General features: G+C 27.4%; 3 protein-coding genes across 4 annotated transcripts; 2 read left to right on the top strand and 1 right to left on the bottom strand.

The window, feature by feature from the left end:
- The first annotated feature begins 29 nt into the window (after positions 1–29).
- Positions 30–1342, top strand: LOC102666576 (classical arabinogalactan protein 26). Its single transcript, XM_006597481.4, has one exon. It carries the CDS (start codon positions 782–784, stop codon positions 1235–1237), a length of 456 nt encoding a protein of 151 aa, XP_006597544.1. The 5' UTR covers positions 30–781; the 3' UTR covers positions 1238–1342.
- A 6928-nt stretch (positions 1343–8270) lies between these two features.
- On the top strand, positions 8271–10248 carry LOC102662083 (sugar transport protein 1). The gene is made up of 4 exons (XM_041009967.1): positions 8271–8400; positions 8559–8884; positions 9089–9721; positions 9802–10248. The coding sequence occupies exons 1-4, from the start codon at positions 8271–8273 to the stop codon at positions 10246–10248; spliced, it is 1536 nt and encodes a 511-aa protein (XP_040865901.1).
- Positions 10249–16109: 5861 nt separating this feature from the next.
- On the bottom strand, positions 16110–18780 carry LOC100499916 (acyl carrier protein 1, chloroplastic). Of its 2 annotated transcripts, none has more exons than XM_006597480.3 (4): positions 18488–18780; positions 17487–17603; positions 17022–17144; positions 16110–16374 (listed from the first exon to the last, which is right to left on the bottom strand). In XM_006597480.3, the coding sequence occupies exons 1-4, from the start codon at positions 18536–18538 to the stop codon at positions 16249–16251; spliced, it is 417 nt and encodes a 138-aa protein (XP_006597543.1). In that variant the 5' UTR covers positions 18539–18780; the 3' UTR covers positions 16110–16248. The 2 variants fall into 2 exon arrangements, with proteins under 2 accessions (XP_006597543.1, XP_003546104.1); XM_003546056.5 differs by having other exon boundaries at positions 18482–18738.
- Between the last annotated feature and the right edge of the window lie 4173 nt (positions 18781–22953).

Below are 22953 nucleotides of genomic sequence, written 5' to 3'. Positions count from 1 at the left end.
TGAGATTCCTATTTGATAGGTACCATGGTACACAATTACACATACTTCCAAGACAGAAAGATTGTCAGCTATGTAAGAAGGATTATTTCAATAATTGCTGCTCAAGCAACAAAAATGTCCAGCCTAGCCACCTTTATGCTCATAGGAATGTTCGTCACGAGACAACCTCGCGTTAAAAAATCAACATTTACCATGCAAAATAGTAACATGAAGACAGATGATCATGCATCTCCTTTTGTAAGAGTTAGAATACGCAACAAATTTTGAATCATTCTGGTTTCTGTCTTTTTGTTTGCCGGGTATTTTAAAATCACCCTTTGAAGACGAAGCAGTATGATTGTGAACTTTGTAAAGCAAGACTACAGTAAGTTTTCCCGTTTGCTAATAATTAACAAATTAGCTTTAGGGATCAGCAAAAAATAAAGAGCTGCAGGGCACCAAATATCACGGGCCGAAAAGGATTCTCTCTCATCAACTGCATCACATGGAAACCTTTCCCAATCTTTGTCTCTTCCTCAAGGTAAAAAAACTGAGTTCCCTTATCATCATCCAATGGAATCTTGCCACGTGGTGCCCCATTTGACCCCACCTAGTCTTAGGTTGGAGGTGAGAGAGAGATGATGGGAACCTGCAGATCTTCAGGCCCCGACGATTTAAAGCCTTTGCATCCTTTTTTCCACTAAATGCCCACATTCTCCATCTCCCTCAGAAAAATTCCTTACACAACTATATCCATTTTCAGGCAGTGTAACTTGGATTTTCTATTTTCTTCACCATCAGAATGGCATCATACAATGCTCATCTAAAACTCATGATCATCATCATGGCTTTCATGCCCTCACCTCTTCTTTCATCATATTCACAAGAACCTATTCCCAAAGTTCCCACACTCTCATCTTCACCAGCAACATTAACGGATCCTCCTCCATCTCCCTCTTCACTATCTCCTTTCCAAGAGCTGTCCCCAGACATTGCTCCACTGCTGCCTTCTCCTGGTGGTGTTTTGCCAACTCCTGCTGCTGGCTCAGACATTCCCACCATTCCTTCCAATCCAAGCCCTCCAAACCCAGATGACATTATTGCTCCAGGGCCTCTTTCTGCTTTCTCACCATTTGGATCACCACTTTCTTCCAATGCCCCTACAACAAGTCTAGTTGGTATCATAGCCACTGCTTTTTTTGCTGGTTTAGCAGTATGCTGGTCTTTGCACTGTATGAGAGAGTATGAGTGGTTTTGATTTGGGATGTGGCAGATTCCAGATTCTCTTTTATTGTATGCTAATTTTTCATTCTTACCTTGTAGTATATGATAATATAATAATAAAAAAATCCATCTTTCTTTCTTGGTTGGCTTGAGAATAATTTTCCCAACAGTATCAATTCTCCTTTTCTGATTCTACTGTTGATTTACCGTTCTAATTATTGAGGTTAGTCCTTTTTTTGTTTGGTTGGTTTGTTTTTACATTATGTTAAATGATCCTTTTTTACCTTTTCCAATCAGAGGCCCATGATTGAACTTTAAGAGCCTTTTTGCATTTCAAGCTTTCACTTCGCGTATATAGCTGGAACCCTCGTTCAGATGAAAATGTGAGATTTATCTGCTTCCATTTAATGTCAGGTTTGCATGTAATCAATTTAGGTGGTGGCACATGCACATGGTTTGATCGAGTGCCATTATTTTCCAAGTTGCAACTGAGGTGCACGTGACAAACACCTAATTCATCAGCAGGAATCAGGCGTTTTCCTATTGTTTTTCCTCCAATTATCGGTCACATGCTACTAAATCAAGTGACAAATTTCAATAGTATAGTGTTTAGGTAATCCTGTTTTGTCCGGTTAAGTCTTATTCTTGAAAATCATAATAGCGTATAATAATGTCATGTGCTGTGCTCTACTCAATGCCTTGATGTTCTCTGCAATCGGCATAGTAATGTTTTTTTTGGGGGTAAACAAATAAGGAAATACTCAAATACTATATAAGATAGGACGCCAATTATACTATAAGATAAGTCTAGTCTCTGTTAGTGAATGTTGTTACATAAGACTTAAGTGTCCCAAATTTATTGGCACTAAATAGTGTGTAAAATCTTTACGTTAGACTTAAAACAAATTTTTTGACATGTCAAGTATCTAATGCAACAATTTTTTTTATTAGAAATCAAAAATAAAAATCAATCATTTATCATAAACCTAAAATATATTTAATCTTTGATTCTTTGATCATTTTAATAATTAGTGTTATATATGTCACTTTACAAGTTAATGGACTTTCAACCCGCGCAACGCACCGGTTGTTTAAATTTTATATATATATATATATATATATATATATATATATATATATATATATATATATATATATTTATTTATTTATCTATATAAATAAAAACATTTTTTTTAAATATTTAGTAGTATGTTAAACATAATTATATTATTAATGAGAAATTTGATTAATTATATTTTTAATTGAGTTAATTTTATCTTGAAAATTAATTATATTATAGTTTATTGTAATTTTTTGTTCATTCAAGTAATAATGGAGATGTAATATCTTTTAAAAAATAAATGTACATAAATAAAAATTATTTTAAATATTTTTAGTACTGAAACAAATATATAAATATTAAAATTAAAAAATAATATTAAATATTATATTTTTAATGAACACATGTTCTCTTTAAACTTATTAAGTCTTTTAAATTTTATTATAATTTATTTTTTCTCCAAGTAATAATATTAATGCAATATCAATATGAAAGAAGTTAAAGAATAATTATATAATCTATAATATTTATTTAAATTTTCGTGTACATTTATGATAAAAATTTAAATATTTTTTAAATTTGTCGAAATAGTATAAATTCTATTAAATAAATATGGTCATTAATTATTTTTAAAATTATAATTTTTCTTATTTTAAATATATTAATTTTGTATAATATTTTTAAAGTTTTGAAGTTTGAATTAATAAACATCACTATGACGTAATATAAATTGAATAATCTCAATTTAATAATAATAATTATTATTTATTTTTTCTTATTTTTAGTTTTATGTTCATTGCTTACTAATTTTCAAAAGTTATTTATAAAAATAATTATATGTTTCAAACTTTAAAGTTTATTGTTTACATATTTATTAACTTATTAAAGATGTCACTAATTATTTTTATTTATTATTAGTCTTTAATATGTTATTAATTATTACATTCTATAATTTTTTTGTAATAATAATTATATTGTTACATACTTTAATTATTTTAAATTAATAATATTTAATTGATATTTATTATTATTTATGGTCTATGTATAAGGATATTACATTATAGCCTGACATTTATGTTTACTGTTGTATTATTTATTATTATTATTATTATTATTTTGTAATATTTATTATCAATTTAATTATTTATGGTAAGTTTTAGCATATATTTTAAAACTAAAATTATTATTATTAAATTGATTGCGTTAATGATAATTATTAAATTATTTACAATGATAACATGTATTTTAATGAAAATAAATTAACCAATTGATAGTTAAAAATTATCATTCATATCATTTGACAATTGATTTGAGTAGGAAAAAAATTATAATAGAATTATTCAAAATATGATTGATAAAAAAATAAAAGTTATCACGATAATAGAATCTTTTCATGTCTTGTTGAACAAATATAATCTAAAAGTAAGATTTCTAATATAATAATTATAGAAAAAACATGAAACATATATAAAAAATGAACAATAATAATAATAATAATAATTAAAACTTATAATAACATAACACTAAGACGAAGAAGAAGAAAAAAAATATTGATTCAGCTAAGAACTTTCTAACGAAAGACAAAAAAATCATTCGTGTAAGAACTTTCAAATAAAAGTATGATATTGATTCAATTGTTTATTCAATTTCACAAAAAAATATTTAAAGAAACAATTAGACCTAAAATCAAAATATAAATATAAAAAACACTAAAAATATAAATTTAAACAAATTTATGTTTTAATCAATGATAGTATAGATCCACATTATACCTTACTAATCTAAAAGAGTTAAACTTTTATTTTTGACCATGATCGATATCACATTTAAAGTATCCTTTCATACATAAAAATGAAGAATAAAAGAAATAATATTATATCAAAACATATAATAACATAACAATAAAATGGTGGGAAAAAAATAATGGGAGTGATACTTGTAAAGAAAAAAAAATAATGATAAAAGATAAGATGTAAGATGATATATCTGATTAAATATGATTTCTAATTTCTATTTTACATTCCTTTCTCACAAAATGTATTGGATAAATGATTCATATAGGAACTTTCTAATAAAAATATTATATTGATTCAAATATTTATTCAATCTCACAAAAATCATTCAAAATCAAAATATAAATAACACTGAAAATAAAAATTTAAATAGATGAAATTTTATCAAATATAAATATAGATTCACCTTATACCTTACTAATTTAAAGAAGCTGAATTCTCAAATTTGACAATGATCAATAACACATTGAAGTATCATTTTTCATATATAAAAATAAAAATAAAGAATGAAAGAAATGATATTGATGAAAAGAAGAAGACAATAAAAAGCACGCTCGGAAGAAATTAGATGGATATTTATAACTCTTTGAAATAGAGTTTACAAGGAAAATGAAACCATTAATTTGATAATGAAACGGTAATATAATTTTAATTATAATCAATGACTATAAATATTATTAATTTTATAAATAATTTCATTATTAAAAGCTTTAAATAATAGTAAATTTATATAAAGAACCAAGTGAAAAAAACAAGAAACAAATAATATATTATACAATTTTAATATATAATAATAATATTGTCTACTATTTTATTATATATTATAATAACAATATATTATTTTAAAGTATATAATATTATAAATATTTTTAGTTATCTTGTGAAATATATACTTTAATGTACCTCATTTAAAAAAAGTTTAAACACAGTCAAATATTATTTAATTTATTATTAATGTGAAAAATATTATTTAAAATAGTATCAAAATTATATAATTAGGGTTAATACATTTAAATAAATATGAATAAACTTAATTGAAAATTATATTTCACAAATAAGTTAAATTATAGTTCATATTTTTTTATTTACATAAAATTCAATCTTAAAACTATTCATGTATATATAACGATTTTCTATTAATCTTGTTTAATATGATTCAATGGTATTTTAATATATGTAACCCTTAAATCTTATTGGTATTAATTGTGTAACTTCAATATGATATTAAAATAATATAAAATGTAAATAATTTTTTTATCATTGAACAAAAAGTTATTTTAGAAAACATAATTTAAAATTGAAAAGTATTGTTAACTTTATCATACAATAAGTTTTGTAACACAAATTTTTATATAAAATTAAAGCCAATAATATTTATTATTTAATTAATACATTTATAGTTTTTAAAAAAATTAGTTTACAAAATAAAATTTACAACAAAAATGTTATATAATTACTTATATTTATAATAACTATTAGTCTTCTATCATTAATTTATATTTATCTAATTAGTTATAATTTAAATAAATAACATTGAATATAACTATTTTAAATATATATATATATATATATATATATCTAACTTTTATTTTTTTAATTTCCATTTTATATTATATTATTTTATAACTTTAAAGTCATGAATTTATTTTATTATTTTTCCAGAAATATATTTTAAAGTAACTAATTATAAAAACAAATAAATTTGTGTATACATAGTAATATTAAACGAGTGTAAATTTTTACATTTATTTTATTTAATAATTTTTGCTTCATATAATATGTAAAATTAAATATTACAAATAATTTAAATTTTTTAATGTGGAAAACTATTGATTTTATTAAAATATATAAACGGCTATTAATTAGTGCTACATATACAGTGACAACGTGATATTGAGAAGAAACACAATTTTTTATATAGTATAAATAGATAAATAGATAGATTGACATTCATGTAATTTAATGGGTTTTCAATATTTATGAGATGTATGATTATTAAAATCTTCTCTTCATATAAAAAAGAACAGCTCTTTCAAAATTTCATTTTTTTAATTCCTAAATTAAGTTTCAATATTTTTTTTAAAAAAATATCAATAGTTAAGAATGACACTTTTGTGAAATAAAAGTTGACAATAGTTGACAAAATAATTGACACTTGTGTGAAAATATTTAAATATGTATTTTTATTTATCTTTAAAATATTTTAGATTAAAATTTAAAAATAAAAAATGAAAAAGATTGGTTCAAACTGATTCTCTACACATGTTTATCACCAATTTTGGATAGATTCTTTACTAGTTTTCACGAGTTGAAGTGCCCCAATTCTTTTTAGTGTTTGGCTTTGTCATCATATTGATCTTTAGTGAAACCAATTGATTCAATTCGATTTTCAAAATATTATTCAAAATTATTTATTTATTATAATTTTCTTATACAAAATAAATATTTATCCTATATTGTTCGTTTGTTGGCAAATATACCAATTCACACAAGTAGTATATAGAATGGTAAGATCGAGTATCGTATCCAAAAGGAATTTGTTTCACTTAGACTATGTATATTCAGTGAGTAAACACTTATAAGGCTTGAGATGAAGCAAATGTTGGGTTCTGCACTATAAAATCTATTTAAACATAAACAAAATATTTAAAGTTATAAAAAGAAATGACGACTATCAAGTTAAAAGCGTTGGGGAGTGTCCTACCGAATTTCTCTTGCTGTATAAAATGTGTTTTTCTCTATCTAACGTTATCCTAGTGTTCTTACACTGAAAAATTACTCAAACCATGATTCATCGCATGAATAAGCTTAATTCTCTTTAGCCTTTATTCTTGATCCCTCAACAAACTTGTTCTAAAAGAGTTGAACTAAGCCTACAGTGTAAAATAGACTAGATCAGTGGACTTCATTCCTAGACATACAGATTTCTAGCTTATTCTATCAAGTTCTAAGGTTTTAAAGCATTTTTCAATACTAAAAAGCTTAACTACACATACAAATGGGTGATCAAGCTACAAACATGTAAAATAAGCATAGATAGAAGCAATGAACACAGAAAAATAACATTAAATAGATAGTAAAGAGTATTACATCAAAAGGTTCAGTAGTAACTCCCCAACAAAGAGACTTAGCCTTCAATGACAAGCAAAGCTTCACAAAGAAAGAAGAAAACTATTTTTTGTGAAAGAAAAATGGTGGAGAATGTCTTCTCTAGCCTCTCAACCTTAACTCTTTCTATTTTTCACGAAGCTAAGCTCCCTTTGCACGGCTCTCTTTTCAAGTTTCGTGCCAACTTCAGTGTTTTAAAGGCTCTTGGACTCCTAAGCGAGAGTAAGTGAAAATCCGCTAAGTGAGCATGTGTACGTTAAGCGCGAGAAGATAGTTTTCTGTATTTTTGTTTTATAAATAAAAATATGTCATGGAATATAGTCATTCACCAGGGATGGGCTGATAGATAGAACATACTAAGGTAGCACTTCACACTACAAGACAAACAAAAATTAGAAGGTGTCACTTAAGGTGATCTCTCCTTTATTTATAGGTGACAAAAATCACTTATTTTGATATATACTTTCTTAACTAACTTATTGTGATGATTCATTTTCATTTTTAGTAAAAAAATTGGATATTCATTTTGATCAATATTTGAATAAAGAATTCTTTATATATATATATATATATATATATATATATATATATATATATATATATATATATATATATATATACGTGTAAAATTATTGGCATGAGAGCATGAGACTATTAATATACTACGATACTGTCTCTTTCATTGGAATCACTCAACTGCAAAAAGTGTTATGATTACTGATTATGTTAAAAGAAGAATGCAACATGCATGTTAAATAAGGTTTATCTCCTAAAGGTGATGCAGGTTGTCAGAGTATGAGAGTTAAGATAAGGAGAAGTAACAGAAGAGAATGAGTGATTTGGATCATAAGAGTGAGATCAGTTACCTCAAAGAATAAGTCAGTTACAAATGAACAACAGACAACAAAATGGATAGAGAAGAAACACGAGATAAAGTTGTTTTAACCGTAGCTCTCTCCAAGAATATCTCTTAACGGAACTAATTTGAAAATATAGGATTACGATCCTATAAATTAACATATCTTAACTGAAACTATTTTGATAATATAGTATTAGGATCTATAACATCAGTGCCCCTTGATCATTAACTCTTCTCCGCCTATAGTATGGCAGGTGCTCTCATCTCCTCCAAAGGAGGCAAAGCTTATCCTGGCCGGCTTACACAAAGAGTCTTTTTCACATGTTTCGTTGCTGCATTTGGAGGACTAATTTTTGGTTACGATCTTGGCATATCCGGTACGTACCCATATATTTTGAGATTCATCCTTTTCTCATTACTCACGTACATGTGAAAGTTTTTTTTATTAAAGATCATTAACTGTTTTGTTACTGAAATTGATTCACCTTGGTGGAGATTAGTGCTTTCTATTAATTGATAGTGGATGATTATGTAGGTGGAGTCACCTCTATGGATCCATTCTTGAAGAAATTCTTTCCGGAAGTGTATGAAAAGGAGCACGACATGAAACCATCTGACAACCAGTACTGCAAATTTGACAGCCAAACTTTGACCTTGTTTACTTCATCTCTGTATTTGGCGGCTTTGGTGGCATCACTTGTTGCATCTGTGGTGACTAGAGCCTTCGGAAGGCGGCTTACGATGCTGTTTGGGGGTTTGCTTTTTCTCTTTGGGGCTGGACTTAATTTCTTCGCTTCACACGTTTGGATGCTTATTGTTGGTCGTCTACTACTTGGCTTTGGAATTGGATGTGCCAATCAGGTAATCAAACACATACCTCATTAATTCTTGTTTAGTGTAAGATTCTTTGCTAACTGGTTTAGTGTAAGATTCTGGTTTGAGTGAATCACTCCTAAACTATTTGCAATTGAGTTTTTAATTGTCTTCCATTTAACTTATTAGTTACGTATCTGGTGAAAAAGGCACCTAAATTTGTTTTGTTTTGTTGTTGTTTTGTTTCTGTAGTCTGTGCCAATCTACATGTCCGAGGTTGCTCCCTACAATTACAGAGGAGCTCTTAACATGATGTTTCAGTTAGCCATCACTATTGGAATCTTTGTTGCTAATCTCTTAAACTACCTTTTTGCCCAATACAAGGGTGTGAATGCGTGGCGCTACAGCTTGGGTTGTGCTGCAGTCCCTGCATTGATGATAATCTTTGGTGCATTCTTTCTTCCGGAGTCACCAAGTTCCTTGATTGAACGAGGTTTAGATGACCAAGCCAAGACAGAGTTGCAGAAGATCCGAGGAAACAACGTCGACGTAGACGAGGAGTTTACAGATCTTGTGGCAGCGAGTGAATCCTCGAAAGCTGTTAAACACCCTTGGGCCTCTTTGCTCAAGAGGCACTACAGGCCCCAACTTACATTTGCCATAGCCATCCCTTTCTTCCAACAACTCACTGGCATGAATGTCATCACCTTCTACGCTCCTGTTTTGTTTAAGACCATTGGCTTTGGTGCCACTGCTTCGCTCATGTCTGCCCTCATCACTGGGGCTTGTAATGCAGTTGCCACTCTTGTTTCAATATTCACGGTTGACAAGTTTGGGAGACGCACCCTCTTCCTAGAAGGAGGGACACAAATGTTTCTTTGTCAGGTATATTCCTTAAATTTGTTAATTAATTAGATTTGAGTGCTCTTTTACTGTTATGGTATAAATTTATTGTTTTTGTGCAGGTTTTGATTACTAGTTTAATTGGAATTAAATTTGGAGTTGATGGAACACCTGGAGAGTTGCCAAAGTGGTATGCCACTATAATTGTGGTTGGCATATGTGTGTATGTGGCAGGATTTGCATGGTCTTGGGGTCCTTTAGGGTGGTTGGTGCCAAGTGAGATTTTCCCACTTGAGGTGCGATCGGCTTGCCAAAGTATCAACGTTGCTGTTAACATGATCTTCACCTTTGCCATTGCTCAAATCTTCACGACGATGTTGTGCCATATGAAGTTTGGACTGTTCATCTTCTTTGCTTGTTTTGTGGTCTTGATGAGCATATTTATCTATAAGTTTCTACCAGAGACCAAGGGTGTCCCCATTGAAGAAATGCATGTTGTGTGGCAGAATCATCCCTATTGGAGAAAGTTTGTTAAACCAAGTGACTCCAAACCTGGTGATGAAGTATAGAACTATGCTCCTTTCCTTGTGTCGTGTTCTTTCAATCTATGATGGATCATAGATCATTAATATGTGGAGATTAATCGGACCTATGTTAACTTTAAATAATCTAATGATTTCTTTAATATTAGGCATTGTTTTTTCTTCTAAAAATGTTAGCATGTTCTTGATATTGTGTTAGATTTCAGTTGTTGTTTGCTTAGGGAGTTACTATTCATACCTTTGAATGGTAAAATTCATAGAATTAATATTTGAGTGGTAAATTAAAATTTGTAAAATAATAAAATTCTAGTGGTAAAATTTACAATTAAGTCTATATTAATAATACAAAAATACTTATTTTAGTTCACATAATAATTAAAAAATATACAAATTTGATGCAGTCCATGTCATCTTTATTATAGTATTTCTTTAGATAGGTGATTAATTTTTATTAATTTTAAAATTTGATTATGTAACCTTTATTTTAATATACCTTTATTTAACATTTTTGAGATAGGTATGTAATTTTTTTTAATTTTAAATTAATGTGATCTAACTAAGGAATGATTATTACCTTTTAAAATTAATATTTTGTATATTTTTAGAAGATAATTATGATTCCATGTTTTATTTATTTATTATTATTATTATTATTATATGTATAAACAAGAGATAAAGTAACTACTTATAACATTCGTTCCCATTCACACCATTAAACTTAATATCTTTAAGAATTATTAAAAATATTATTTTAATCTATTTAATAAAAATTATACTATTTCAATAAATTTAAAATAAATCTTAATTTTGATAACAAATGTATTTAAAAATTACTACATATTAAAATTATATCATTAATAAATAGTCAAATTTAATAATTATAGAGTATTATAGTCATATTTATTATTTTTAGATTATTTTTGAATTTATAATTTTCATATAGGAAAAATACCTAGGAAATGAAAATTAAGGTGACACTTGGTTTGAGTGAAAATACATTTGCTTAAAATTTAAAAAAATATTCTCTTTGAAACTATTTTCAAAGATAGACCCAAATCTAAAAACAATAAATTAACTTTTTCATTCTTTTCTTAAGAAGTGAAGATGCAGAATAATCTTGCAATTGCTAAATGTTTGATCATACTTTTATTCGTCCTTACTTCATACTAATTGCATGAGTGAGAAGTTATATAAGTGTCAAATTACTTACATAATTATTATGATTTTTTCTCCAAAATCATTATTATGACTGTGTTATAAAACTAGACTCACACCTTTGTTGATTCTAGAGTTAGGTTAATTAATTAGTTTATATTTCTCTTATTTAAATGTTAATAAATATAAAATATATAGTTTATCTGGAAATATAAGTTACTTTAATAAACTATGATATTTAATGTATTTTATTTTACAGTGATAATCTCATGAAAAAATTAATAATCAATATGTTTAATTTAAAAAATACACATAATACTTAATATTCATTTACAATGAGTTATGTATAATAATTATAAACTGATAAAAAATTATTTTTTAAAATATATCTTCTTATATTTAAATAAACTCATGCAATATACAAGGAAGGATATTAGTTATATTATTAATGCAAATATGAATATATACTTACAAATAAATATAATAAGCTTAAATAATAAATCATCCAAAGGCTATTATATTTTTTTTTAAAAAAAAACGGATGAGATGCATATCTTGAAGTAGAGAACACATGAAATGTAAGACTAAAACTTGCTACCACATCAATTACAAAAACACATGAAACCACAAGAAGATTGGAAGAAGTATTCACCCAAGGTTGAATTGAATGAAGTAATGTTTCCCTCTCATGTGGAGCTGTCAATCTCAGCCATAAAAATTAGAATGGAGTTAGGTAAGAACATCAAATCAACCCAATGCATGTGAAGCATCCCATGCCATGCACGACAGCTTGGAAACCCAATCAAAGCTACGGTGTGCCGCAATCGCCAAAAGAACACGAGCTTTGTATTCTTAAGAAATTAATTGCTAATGCTAAACTTTTCTTTTCTTTTTTCTAAATCCATTTGTAAACTTCAAGTATTTAATCACATTATATGTTTGTGCTATAATAATGGAGATTCATTTAGTCATAATATTGTTTTATATAAAATATCATTTGTTTGTTTATCCGTAGAAATCTGACTAAAAGATTTATAATAACTCACATTTTCTTAACTTATGAGTTAAACTTTGTGATAAATATATTATTTTATTAAGGAAATATATTTTAATATAATGAAAAATTAAAATTGCAGTTGTATCAGTATTTCAATAATTATTTAACCATTTACTATATAATTTATTTCAGCGTAAACTTTGTAAATATAATATGCTCCTCACTTTTTACTTATATTTTATAATCTAAACTAAAAGTTGAAATAAATATTAACAAAGTATATGGAATGAACATAGAATATTAGGAAAAATACCTAGGAAATGAAAATTAAGGTGACACTTGGTTTGAGTGAAAATACATTTGCTTAAAATTTAAAAAAATATTCTCTTTGAAACTATTTTCAAAGATAGACCCAAATCTAAAAACAATAAATTAACTTTTTCATTCTTTTCTTAAGAAGTGAAGATGCAGAATAATCTTGCAATTGCTAAATGTTTGATCATACTTTTATTCGTCCTTACTTCATACTAATTGCATGAGTGAGAAGTTATATAAGTGTCAAATTACTTACATAATTATTATGATTTTTTCTCCAAAATCATTATTATGACTGTGTTATAAAACTAGACTCACACCTTTGTTGATTCTAGAGTTAGGTTAATTAATTAGTTTATATTTTCTCTTATTTAAATGTTAATAAATATAAAATATATAGTTTATCTGGAAATATAAGTTACTTTAATAAACTATGATATTTAATGTATTTTATTTTACAGTGATAATCTCATGAAAAATTAATAATCAATATGTTTAATTTAAAAAATACACATAATACTTAATATTTCATTTACAATGAGTTATGTATAATAATTATAAACTGATAAAAAATTATTTTTTAAAATATATCTTCTTATATTTAAATAAACTCATGCAATATACAAGGAAGGATATTAGTTATATTATTAATGCAAATATGAATATATACTTACAAATAAATATAATAAGCTTTAAATAATAAATCATCCAAAGGCTATTATATTTTTTTCTAAAAAAAAACGGATGAGATGCATATCTTGAAGTAGAGAACACATGAAATGTAAGACTAAAACTTGCTACCACATCAATTACAAAAACACATGAAACCCACAAGAAGATTGGAAGAAGTATTCACCCAAGGTTGAATTGAATGAAGTAATGTTTCCCTCTCATGTGGAGCTGTCAATCTCAGCCATAAAATTAGAATGGAGTTAGGTAAGAACATCAAATCAACCCAATGCATGTGAAGCATCCAGTGCCATGCACGACAGCTTGGAAACCCAATCAAAGCTACGGTGGTGCCGCAATCGCCAAAAGAACACGAGCTTTGTATTTCTTAAGAAATTAATTGCTAATGCTAAACTTTTCTTTTTCTTTTTTCTAAATCCATTTGTAAACTTCAAGTATTTAATCACATTATATGTTTGTGCTATAATAATGGAGATTCATTTAGTCATAATATTGTTTTTATATAAAATATCATTTGTTTGTTTATCCGTAGAAATCTGACTAAAAGATTTATAATAACTCACATTTTTCTTAACTTATGAGTTAAACTTTTGTGATAAAATATATTATTTTATTAAGGAAATATATTTTTAATATAATGAAAAATTAAAATTGCAGTTGTATCAGTATTTCAATAATTATTTAACCATTTACTATATAATTTTATTTCAGCGTAAACTTTGTAAATATAATATGCTCCTCACTTTTTACTTATATTTTATAATCTAAACTAAAAGTTGAAATAAATATTAACAAAGTATATGGAATGAACATAGAATATGGGTGAATTTATTTTAACATATTTTTTAAAAAGTGTTTTTTTAATAAAATAAATAGTTTTCTGTATTTTTGTTTTATAAGTGAAAATATGTCATGCAATATAATCATTAATTAGTGATAGATAGAACATACCTCATACTACAAGACAAACAAAAATTAAAAAGTGTCTCTTAGGATGACCCCTCCTATATTTATAGGTGCACAAATAACTTATTTTGATATAGACTTTCTTGACCAACCGACTGTGACGATTAATATTTGTTTTTAACCCAGATATTATTTGATTCTGGAAAGAGAAGGAGAAGTAACAGAAGGGAGTGATTTGGATCAGAAGAGTGAGATTAGTTACTTCAAAGAATAAGTCAAAAAGATGAAGAACAAAAATGAATGGAGGATAAGTACCAGATTAAGTTGTTTTAAAACCGTATTTCTCAGCAATGTATGCATATCTTAACGGAATTATTTTGAATATACAGAAGTAAGATCCTATGAATGAACATATATTAAGTGAATTATCTTGAAGATCTAGAATTAGGATACCATGACTTACATCACCAGTCTCTGAATTTGGAAGTTACGATCTTGGCATATCCGGTACCTATTTATAAATTTTGAGATTCATGTACTCATATTGCTCACCTATATGTGACAAGTTTGTTTTTTTTCCTATTAAAGATCATTAATTGTTTTGTTTTGTTATTAATAAGAATGGCCAACTATTATCATGTATATTATCTGCCACCTCTCTGACTTTATATGTAGTAGTATATTCGCCAAACAACTGCATTGGTGACTTTATTTATTTCACCATTCCTATGTACGTATTCTCTTAGGTAGTTTCAGTTACTGCACAATTAAAAATATTAAATTTATAATAAAAAAACTTGATCACATTGTCCCGCAAGCTGTGATAAAGAAGCAATATAGCATTTACAGTGAAAATTGAAATTACTGTATAGTATGTTGCTGCCAAAATACGGATCTTATTAATGAAGAATCGATAATTAATTCTTTAAACATTCTTTGAGTCTTAGTTCTGATATACTCTTAAGAAGGACATTAACTTCTTATTGCTGTTAACAATCCTGTCTAAGTAACATCAGTTTCTGCTGGAATTAGTATTTTTAAACATATTGAAGAAGGGAGACAAGATACAAGCAAGAAATTTCACCAAAAAGGTTCCTTCGAATATTTTATTTTTCATTTATACGTTTTTGAGACAGCACAAACACACACTCAACAGAGTGCAGGGGGGCGGGGGCAGAGAGAGAAGAGGGAGAGTTTGAGAGAAAAATCATGTTATATTCTAACTGCCTTAGGCTGCTACCACATTGGCACAGCAACAGGGATCTGGGAATCATCAATAAAAATTCATTCTTTCTTTCTGAATCAGTTCTATCAGATGCTGGCAGAAAATTTTGAAGAGCTGCATTCATTAAATAGTCTCAGCTTTAATTTAGCTCTTGTGTAATGATGCTGGCATTGTTGTGAGCTTGATTAATTGTAATAGCTTGGTATAATTTATAAAGTTTAATATACCATTAGCAGGTTCTGAATTTGATTATAGTATCAATTTTGTCGCTTTAACTTTGCAAAGTTCCTAGACTTTCATAATTTCAAATTCAATTTGTTCAATTTTTAAACCTATTTTAGTATGAATTTATGAACTTTGTGATACGGAGTGATTAATGTCTCGTCTAAACGGCGAACTGAGAACACTTACATTTTTACTAAATCGAATATATCTATCCAAAGGCACCTAGCAATCGTTCACACTTTTCTTTTGTCATGCAAGTCTATTGTTAATTGGGTCTCCATGAAATGGAATAATGAGAAGCATATTTTGAAATAGGGAGCAAAATGGTAGGAGTTTGACGGTCAATTTGAAATGTCTAAAAAATGCAAATACTCATGACTTTGAGGACCAATTTCTTTCAACGGGAATGAAATGGCACGAGTTTTATAAAATTAAAACTAGGTGTAATACCAAAGATAAAAATTAAAACCCCCTTCCATTGAAATAGCAAAAAACTCCAAAATGCACACGCTTGTTAAGCCTTGGTTTCAAGAAGCTTATCGATCATATCAGCAGCTTCTTGAACGGTGGTGATAGTCTGGGCGCTTTCTTCTTCCACAGTAATACCAAATTCCTCCTCAAGTCCCATCACAATCTCAACCTGCACAAATTGAAAAGCAAGTCTTAAATAATCAAGTAAAAGATTATCAAACATAAACCACGGATATTGTGTTTTGATCTGTTCAGCACAATAACAAAATTTAGCACACGCCATTTGAGGTTATAGCTCATTTGGTAGGGTGGAGTGAGGTGAGGGAATAGAGGTCAGATGTTTGGTTCCTATCTTCACCAAAAAAAATTAAGAAACGGGAAACATGTCATTCATAAACTATAGACCAAAGGAATAAGGCAACCAAGAATGAAGAAAACTAAATTGCTTAAACAAACTGAGGGCCGAACAAGGACACAATAATAGTAAGGTAAGAACTATTTTGACAACTTCAGGTATTTTATCAGGAACACAATTGTAGTCTGTAAATTTCCAGTTATATATCAGGTAAAGAATTTTAGTCCTCCACGTCATTACAGAGAGACAGAGAGAACACAAATAACAATAAAAGCACTAATGAGAAAATAAGACCTCAACAAAACATGCATATTGTTAAAATAACTAACAGATGATAGATACAATCAAGTGTAGCAAATACTAATAATTTATATATTTATTAATTTATAAACTTCGATTTACCTAGCATGACTTTACACCACAAAAACAATTCATAGATAAATAGATGAATACAAAAATACCGTGTCAAGAGAATCAGCTCCAAGTGCAGCAAATTTAGACTCTCCAGTAACAGATGATTCCTCTGGTAGTGCTAATTGCTTCTTAACTATGTGGCACACCTTCTTCACTGTCTCTGGTTTTGCCTGCATGAAATAAAACTTTGCTGGTTATATAGTTCATGCCACATAAAAACTGGCCAGAGCATTGATAAAGTAAAAAAATTACAAGCAAAAGGCTACATGGATAATACAATACAAGTGATATTCTGCGATTATTAACGACACAATAACAGCGTCTGTCACAAAGATAGTTTAGTACAATATCAAATTACAATAGCAGAAGCTAAGGATGAAAGATGCATTCTCTACAAGATCAAAAGTTGTTTAGAATATCAGATCAAAGATAGAGACAACAGAGTAAATTAAGCTAATTGATCCCATTGCAGAGGCAATGGTAACATATGGGTTTTTGGCTGCAAATCTTACCACACATCTAAATCGAAACCGACATCCTCTGGGCTGCAATGTAACGGATGGGAAACTTCTTCCCTCCTTAATTGAGAGGGAAACTGAACTTGGGTGGGAGATCCTGGTACCGGGTACCTGTTTTTGTATCCAACAAGAACTGAATGAGTCCAGGCAATATACAATATAATTAGAAGAAACCACAAAATATTACACAAGACCAGTTTAGTTTTCAGCCATGAAGCAAAAAACAATGAAGTAAAAAAGGTAAGAAGAATGGCCAAAAAGATTTTTAAAACGAATAATTAAAAAAAAAAACATAAAAACTCAGCTTCAATTCAACATATGAGGAGTGCTAGCAACACACTCTTTTTAATTGGTTAAAATTTATCAAAAACCACCAAATCATAGAGAGAATCATTAAATGTGATGTGAAATCCACAAAAAAATTGCCATTTTTAATAAATTGTAACCTATCAAAGAGAGTCTGTGCAAAATAGTGTGTTCGTGAGTGTGTTTCTAGCATTTTTCTTCAACATATACACCAAATTTTAGAATAGAGTTGGTTCTGTAAAATCTAGGGCAATTAAGTAAAATAAATTATAGCCAAACCCCAAGACCAAGAGCATTTAGCTGCTAAAAATCTTAAAAACTTAACATAAAAATAGATAAAAGGTAGGGTGTTGAAGGGAAATTAGAGTCAGACCACCCCTTTAATTGAAAGTCCAATCGACTAGTAAAATCGTCTATGAATTCTCAAGGAGAATAGCTTAATATTATATATCTCTAAAAACAATGAAGGCATGGAAATGCAATCGATATAACGTGAGTGAAGATGAAGAGATGGAAATAGCAGGGGAAAATATCTCCCTTGCTTAACCAACTCAACAACACAATATTAATCAATTAATCAAATGGGTTTCCTTTTAAAAGGATTAAGAAAACAGGTTTACAAAAGAAGCAGATGGAACAGAAGCAAGTGAAATGAAGAGAGCGAGAAAGGAGATTTTATAAACCATAACTAGATTGGGAAGAGAGGCGAGGGACATGAAAGTTTGCGTCAGGGAAGCCATTTGAGAGACAGGGAAGAGGGACGGAGTGTACAAAGTGTGTTGTGAGTTTGTATTTGAAATGACGAGAGGAAGGGACAATGTGTATTTATAGGGAAAGCATAAGGCAGTGTTGGGGTTCTGATTCTGTGGGTTCTTCAACTACGTTTCGTTAATTTCGAGGATAGCAAGTGGGAGGAGAGTAGCCGTTTGTTCGCTTTGCCTCTCCGAGATCATGTCCCTCGAATCTGGATCTTCTTATTCTTTGTTCGGTGCACCTGACAACCATTAGTTATTTAATATGTAAAGGGCTTATTAATTTACAATAAATAATACGAGGATCTTACTGAATTATAACTAAAAATTATCTTAAAATATTATTAATGATATAGTTTGTTAACACATTTATATTATAAAATTATTATGATAACTTCAACAAAATTTATTTGACATATGAGTTCTGATTTAAATTAAAAATAAAATCAAAATAAAATTAAGAAAATAAAAGGATTAAAATTATGAATATTTTAAAATATTGAATGAAATGTCTCAATTAAAAAAATAAAATAATTAAAATCACAAATTTAAAAAAATAGAGTAACCTAAAAAATAAGTTAAGTTTCCAAAAAATATTGGGTTTGGAAAACTCACAAGAAAACTGCTACAGACATTTAAATTTTTCATTTACTAATAAATTTTTAAATAAATCATATATTAAGTTATTAATAAATATAACTAATACTTTTATTCTTAATATCTCTTATATTTTTTTGTTATTATTTCCCTACAAATTCATGTCAGTTAAGCTAAAATTTGAATTTTTTTTTATCTAATCATAACTAAATCTCTATATATTCATTGAAACTATTACGAAGATCAGTTATCATACTTTACACTCCAACATGCTATGTTTGATGTTTGTTGAGAGATAAAATAGAATAGATAGTAAAGTTGTTTGATTGAAATGAAAAAGAATTTAAAAAAGATGAAGGATTTGAATTAATGAAATAGATAAATAATAAAGAAAAGAAAAAAAAAACAAAGATCCATCAAATGTCCCTTTTACCTCTATTATTCACAAACGTTTCCTTTTATTCCACGGTAATTTTTTCTTCTTGAATGCTGTTGGTTAATTATAAAAATTCCATAATCAATTATACAATTTTATCTGATCGTCTATTTGACTGTCATAAGCATAATTAATTATGTTGTAAATGTAAGATCAATTATACACAATTTAAACGATTTAGTGGATACATAAAGAATTATGATAAAAAAAATAATTAATTATATAGTTAACATGAGAGTCATAAGATTTTTCAGGACAATTTTAAAAAGATAAAACTTTTTTCTCACTAGTCAAGACTTTCCTCTCTTCCATCTTATTTTGATGTGAAATTTTACCCATAAAACCCATAAAAAGAAATACATCACACATCTACCTCAAACAAACACACATCAGACAATTTTTATCCCTAAAACATCTCATTTCAATTGCATCTCACATTTACCCCATAAACTAAACACAGCCGTAACTTTTATACAAATACACCATACGAGATTTTTCATTCCAAGGCTTTGTAAATGGTGAAAACGCACGTGATAAGAATGATCTCATTTGTATTGTGATAGTAATAGTAATATTTGTTATAAGATTTGCTGACCATTCTTAGAACAATTGAGACTTTGTTGAATTTTATATTTGAACATTTTTTTCCACCAAATGACTCATCCATGTTCTTACAATGGGTTCCATGCTCTAAAATCTCTCTCTCTCTCTCTCTCTCAGTGTGTATGGAGAGGGGCAAAGGCCACGAATATATTTAATATTTTTACTTTGAATGTGAGTTTAGTAGGTTTCCAAAACATCTCTATATTGCTGCTGGACGTACGGCAATACGGCTGGCACTGAGAGGAAAATTTCTAATATTCTTGATCACTTCATTATCATTCCACCCATTCGAATACATTCTTATTTTCTTAAAACATTTATTTATTCGAGATACGTTAATTTCATAATTTCCAGAATAAAAATTAAATACAGTACGTTTCTTAAACATTTTTAGTGTTGTTATTCGATTAAAATTGGGGTGTCACCTATAGGTTTTTAAAATAAAAATTTAATTTTGATTGAATAATCTTTATTAAAATCTTTATTTTTTTTTATCATTTTTTTATTAAAATCTTAAAAAAATATATACTTTGTTTTTAAAAAAAAGTTCTCAAACATGAATTAGGTTTGCATTTTTTGGTTTCCATGTACCTATTTATTGCCAATTCATATACAAGTTTGGTTTTAGAAGATAGAGTAGATTGTTCCAATTATTGGAAGGAAAATTAATAATTAATATTTATCGATGTAACAAATTATGAACGTGTTAAAGCATTAATGGTTAATTTTTTTCATTAACAAATAAGATTATTTACTTTATTATTACTGGGGGGAGAGAGACACCTTTATCTATTTCAACTAAAAAAAAGTTAAGAAAACGTAACTTTCAACTAAAAAAATTAAGAAAAAGTAACTAAAAGCATGAGAGTAATAGATAATTATTATGAGAGAAGTAATAAAAATTTAAAAAATTGATAAAAAGTAAAATAATACAGGAAAATGTGTACATCAAATAAAAGTATTTCTTTTATTATTAATATAGGTTCACTTTAAAATAATCAAATTCTAGTTTTTCATCTATGTTTTTATCTTGAAATAATCACAAATCAATTCATATAAACATAAAAAATACATTGAACTAGATGGATTTTAGATTTTTTATTTTAAAAATCATTTCAATAAAAACAAACTAAACTTTACAACACATAATTTTCTTTATGAAATGATTGTATTATACATACAATTTATCATTTTTAAAAAATTAATTCATTTCTTTATTTTGTCATTTTGTTGCAATCCTCGTTGTGATACTCACTAACTTATTTAATTAAGTTATAATTTGGAAAGTAAGTTTATCTTACCAATTTGTAATTTTCTTTTTATACGTTACTCAAATTAATGTCACGAATTTGTGATTTTTCGTTTATTATTTTTGTTTTATCCTAATATTTATCACCCCTCTTACTTTAATTATAAAATTATTTACGATGTTTATTTTAATATTTTAATTAAACATTTGATCTTTAAACAAAAAAAATATAAAAATTAAAATTAATTGAAAGTAAAATTATTTAAAACATATTTTTAGTTATAAAACATAAAAAATATAAAAATATCCTTTTATATTATTTATATCTATTATTTATTTAAAAACTAATTTGACTAGCCGTAAAAAAACTAATTGATTTTACTTGAATATTTATAATTCAATAAATTAACCTAATAACTTTCATTTTTTAACTGTTAACTTTAATTTTTACTTTTTAAACATCCAGTTACGTTTTAAAGTTCATTCAACTTATTCGTTAAATACTACTCTCTCTATTCCTTTTTGAAAAAAAAAACATTTTTATTTATCTATTATTTACAAAATTTAATATCACGTTAATTATTTTTTATCAATTATACTCTTACTTGTCACCTATTAATTGTTTTACACTTGCATGATTGTGAAGTGAAAAAGAAAATGAGAAAATAACTAATTCTACAACTATTTTATTAAATTGTTTTTACCTGAAAGCTTTCAAAGACAGATAAAAAAAAATAGAAAAAAATATTGTGAAACAAGTCATCTATGATAATAGCTAAAATTGGCGATGGCATCAAAAGCTCTTGTACAACAGTTTGACAAATATTTTAGAATCACCCATCGTGATTTAATGTTCCAACGGCACAATCAACGCGCAACACTCACCAACCACCACCAGCTATACCAATGCCAGAGTAGTTTACTGTGTTTTTTTTTTTTAATTATGAAAATCAAAGACTGCATGAGGAAATTTACAAAAATAAATGCATCCCACTCAATCCATTAATCTAAACAATGACACGGAGTATTTGTCTTTATTTTCGGAAGACTGCACATTTTTAACTACAGTTGAATAAGTGTAATTTAATCATTTTAATGCATGTCAATTTTTTTTTTTATTCATCATGTCAATTCTTTTAAGTTTTAACAACAACCCCTGCAGCAGTATAATTTTTTAATTAAATTTCAGTGACTTTGGAATGAATGATAATTGAAGATCACACATATATTATTTACATTTTAAACTAACAACTCGTGAACTATGGTCCTGATAGAAAAATAGTAAATGCGTACGTGCATTATATAAAAAGTTTTTATATTGTCATTTGACCGAAATTATGTGCGATAATTTTATTAATCTTTTTAATATATTTTAAAAAAAATCATATAACGAAAAATTTTAATTAGTTAATAATATAAAAAAATTTACATTAATAGTACATAAATATTAACATCAACTATGTTAATGAAATTCAATGAAAGAAAAACATTAAATACTTTTTAAAGATTAAAATGATC

The sequence above is a fragment of the Glycine max genome, chromosome 15, assembly GCF_000004515.6.
Source record: "Glycine max cultivar Williams 82 chromosome 15, Glycine_max_v4.0, whole genome shotgun sequence".
NCBI classification, from domain to species: Eukaryota; Viridiplantae; Streptophyta; class Magnoliopsida; order Fabales; family Fabaceae; genus Glycine; species Glycine max.
Note: the sequence above shows the minus strand (reverse complement) of the source record. Positions and strands in the feature narration are given on the sequence as shown.

Excerpts from the sequence above, each read along its gene's own strand:
- LOC102666576 (XM_006597481.4), top strand. The coding sequence starts at position 782 with ATGGCATCATACAATGCTCATCTAAAACTCATGATCATCATCATGGCT.
- LOC100499916 (XM_003546056.5), bottom strand. The coding sequence starts at position 18,538 with ATGGCTTCCCTGACGCAAACTTTCATGTCCCTCGCCTCTCTTCCCAAT. Across the intron at positions 17,604-18,481 it reads CTCTTCCCAATCTAGTTATG|GTACCCGGTACCAGGATCTC; the intron begins GTTTATAAAATC and ends ATACAAAAACAG. Across the intron at positions 17,145-17,486 it reads GGTTTCGATTTAGATGTGTG|GCAAAACCAGAGACAGTGAA; the intron begins GTAAGATTTGCA and ends TATTTCATGCAG.
- LOC102662083 (XM_041009967.1), top strand. The coding sequence starts at position 8,271 with ATGGCAGGTGCTCTCATCTCCTCCAAAGGAGGCAAAGCTTATCCTGGC. Across the intron at positions 8,401-8,558 it reads TTACGATCTTGGCATATCCG|GTGGAGTCACCTCTATGGAT; the intron begins GTACGTACCCAT and ends ATGATTATGTAG. Across the intron at positions 8,885-9,088 it reads GAATTGGATGTGCCAATCAG|TCTGTGCCAATCTACATGTC; the intron begins GTAATCAAACAC and ends TTGTTTCTGTAG.